Here is a 2,884-nt window from a genome sequence, read left to right on the forward strand (position 1 = left end):
CATTTTTACAAAAGATGAAACAAACATCATAATCTATAAGTCCAATTCTATTTATTGTAACACGATATGAAGCCCTTAGTAAAGCAATAAATATTCAGTTTAATGACGAGTGAGATAATATTCGACATTTGTTTATCCTATAGAATCACTTGAAGATATAGCTGTTTATGCCATTATGTAACTTAAAGATAAATTTGTTCCGAGAAATTTAAACTTTAGTGTATTATGTATCAAATAGCGCTTATGTAACAATACCGAAAATACCGGTATTTTTGGGGTAAAAACCGGTAAAAATACCGCCGAAAAATCGGGCGGTTTACCGGTAATTCGGTATACCGGTATTGCATTCCCTAGTTTGATATATTCTAGCATAAACATTTTTATACTACTGTTAACAGTATTTAGATACAATATTTATATTATTTTGTTTGTGATTCGAAAAATAATTAGTGAAAATTGATATTATCTTCAGATAAATTGAGGAAAAATCCGTTATATATAAGTCCATCAAAGAGAGTATTTGGATACAATTAGTATAATTTGCTTTGGGACACATTTTTCAAAAAAAAAATCACAAATTCAAGAATAAAACCAATTAGACTTTACAAAACCTACTTATTTGCATAAATTGTGAAAGATATATGCAAGAAATATATACATATCTACAATTACTGATTCATTAATTACCAGTTAATATTAACATATAACCCTCAATTACACAAAAATGTTCAAATCCTAACAATTCAAAAACCGCGCCATTTTCCACCATCAACAACTTCATGTGAAACCTTAAGCACCTGTCAAACTCTCATTAACATCAAAACACGACCAAAACAAAAACATGTCAAAAACAATAAAGCATAATTAAAATACTAATTAATATCCGAAATGGAGACTATTTATGAAAAACCTACAACAATTTGTCGAGTTTGTTTAGGCGATAAAGGAAAAATGCATTTTTTGTTCAACGACAAGCAACTTGCTGAGATATTAGTTTCTTGTACTCAAATACAGGTAAAAGATAAAGGATAATGGATAATTTACTTAGATAATAAGAAACATAAGAATATAGCTGATGTATGTGATTTTATTAATATAGTATTAATTTTTGACGTCTTACCTTAGGTTATGGCGGACGACGGTTTGCCGGAACAGATATGTCACACATGTTTTGCACAATTGAATAAAACACTTAAATTCATACAAAAATGTCGCGATAGCGACACCGTTTTACGACAAAAAACACTATCTCCTAATAAAGACAACAAAACACATTTAAACACTATAAATTCCATTACCATCTCAAGTGTTTCCAGCTCAAACTCCACTGAAGAAATCATCTTGAAAACTGATCCTGGTGTTGACAAGAGCAAACAGAGTGAGCAACACACCAAAAAAAATTTAACAAAATGTCAAACAAATAAACACACATGTCCTCAGTGCAATAAAGAATTAAAAACATACTCTTCTCTTAAATATCACCTGCAGTTGCATTCTGATAAGAATACTTATTTGTGCAGCCAATGTGGTGCCAGTTTCAAAACCAAAAACTCATACGATGGCCACATGGCAACACATGAAAGCGAAAATCCTCATGAATGTGATATATGTGGTAAACGATACAGGCAGGCTGCTTCGTTGAGGAATCATAAAATGACCCACACAGGTAATAAACTATAATAATAATTATAATTTTTTTTATTAGTTTTCCTCTAATATTATTTTTCTTTTAGGTGAAAGACCTCACCTCTGTATGATATGTGGAAAAGGCTGTATACAAAAAAGTGACTTCAAAAAGCACATGTTAACACACACAAATGAAAAATCATACATCTGTAATATTTGTGGCCAGGGTTATCGGTTTTCTCATAACTTAAAACTACATTTAAGATCACACTCTGGTGAAAAACCGTATCCGTGCACAGTCTGCAATAAAAGGTATATAAATAATAAATACAATTATAATATTACTTAGTTCATCTTGATTTTCTTTATAGATTTTCTGCTAAAGATCAGTTAAAGCGCCACTCCTTAATACACTCTGGAGAAAAGCCTTATCAGTGTAACTTTTGTTCAAAATCCTTTAATCGTGCTAGCACTTTGGCAGTTCATAAAAAAATACACACAGGACAACGAGACCATATTTGTAATGTATGTGGGAAAGGTTTTATACAATCGCATTGTTTAGCAGCACATATGAATACTCATAAGAAAGGCGAATTGAACAAAAAAGGTAAATAAAAGCTAGGTCATTTTGGTACACTATATATATATATATATATATATATATATATATAAATAATTATTGGATATGTTTTAGATCTGCCATCATCTGTGGATAAAATTAATGTGGCTGAAACTATTGTGAGACTTGTGTTAGATAATAAACAAATTGAAGATGTTAAAGCATTAGTCGATATAAATGAAATAGTTATAGAACCAGATATGCACATAGCAATATGAATACAATTTAGTATTGAGAAAAAATATTTGTACAGTATTTTTTATTGTTTTGTATTAATTTAATAAAATTTATATAATATTGCTAATTTATTTAATTTACTAGCAAATTGATATTTTAAACTAAAGTATGATGATAAATTTATTAAAAAATAATTTTATTACTCATGGTAATTATGAAACAATAGTTTTATATAATTTATAAATCAATTTACAGATAAAAATGGAAAAAAAGTCTCATGTTATTTATATTTAATATTGTATATAATGGCATAATTCAAATTTATCAATAAATAATAAATGCAATATTAAAATTCATTTATAATTTTAACAATATTAAAAGCATCTTCAAATTGAGGTATAAAATTGATGTATAAATATATTCAATAACAAAATACCTTGCAAGAGCAATTGTAAAGCCTTG

The 2,884-nt window shown here is 28.3% G+C and overlaps 1 protein-coding gene across 1 annotated transcript; it reads left to right on the top strand.

Moving 5' to 3' along the window:
• Positions 1-888: 888 nt before the first annotated feature.
• LOC113367784 (zinc finger protein OZF-like) lies at positions 889-2,463 on the top strand. The gene is made up of 5 exons (XM_026609364.1): positions 889-1,014; positions 1,126-1,666; positions 1,734-1,938; positions 1,998-2,233; positions 2,321-2,463. Exons 1-5 carry the CDS (start codon positions 889-891, stop codon positions 2,461-2,463), a joined length of 1,251 nt encoding a protein of 416 aa, XP_026465149.1.
• The last annotated feature ends 421 nt before the right edge of the window (positions 2,464-2,884 follow it).

This window comes from Ctenocephalides felis, unplaced genomic scaffold, assembly GCF_003426905.1.
Source record: "Ctenocephalides felis isolate EL2017-DRISC unplaced genomic scaffold, ASM342690v1 CF-g0.4_SCAFFOLD_01170, whole genome shotgun sequence".
In the NCBI taxonomy this organism is placed as follows: domain Eukaryota; kingdom Metazoa; phylum Arthropoda; class Insecta; order Siphonaptera; family Pulicidae; genus Ctenocephalides; species Ctenocephalides felis.

Bases quoted from the DNA above. Each gene is read 5' to 3' on its own strand.
- LOC113367784 (XM_026609364.1), top strand. From the start codon at position 889: ATGGAGACTATTTATGAAAAACCTACAACAATTTGTCGAGTTTGTTTA. The intron at 1,939-1,997 runs GTATATAAATAA...TTTTCTTTATAG, and splicing joins TGCACAGTCTGCAATAAAAG to ATTTTCTGCTAAAGATCAGT. The intron at 2,234-2,320 runs GTAAATAAAAGC...GATATGTTTTAG, and splicing joins AGGCGAATTGAACAAAAAAG to ATCTGCCATCATCTGTGGAT.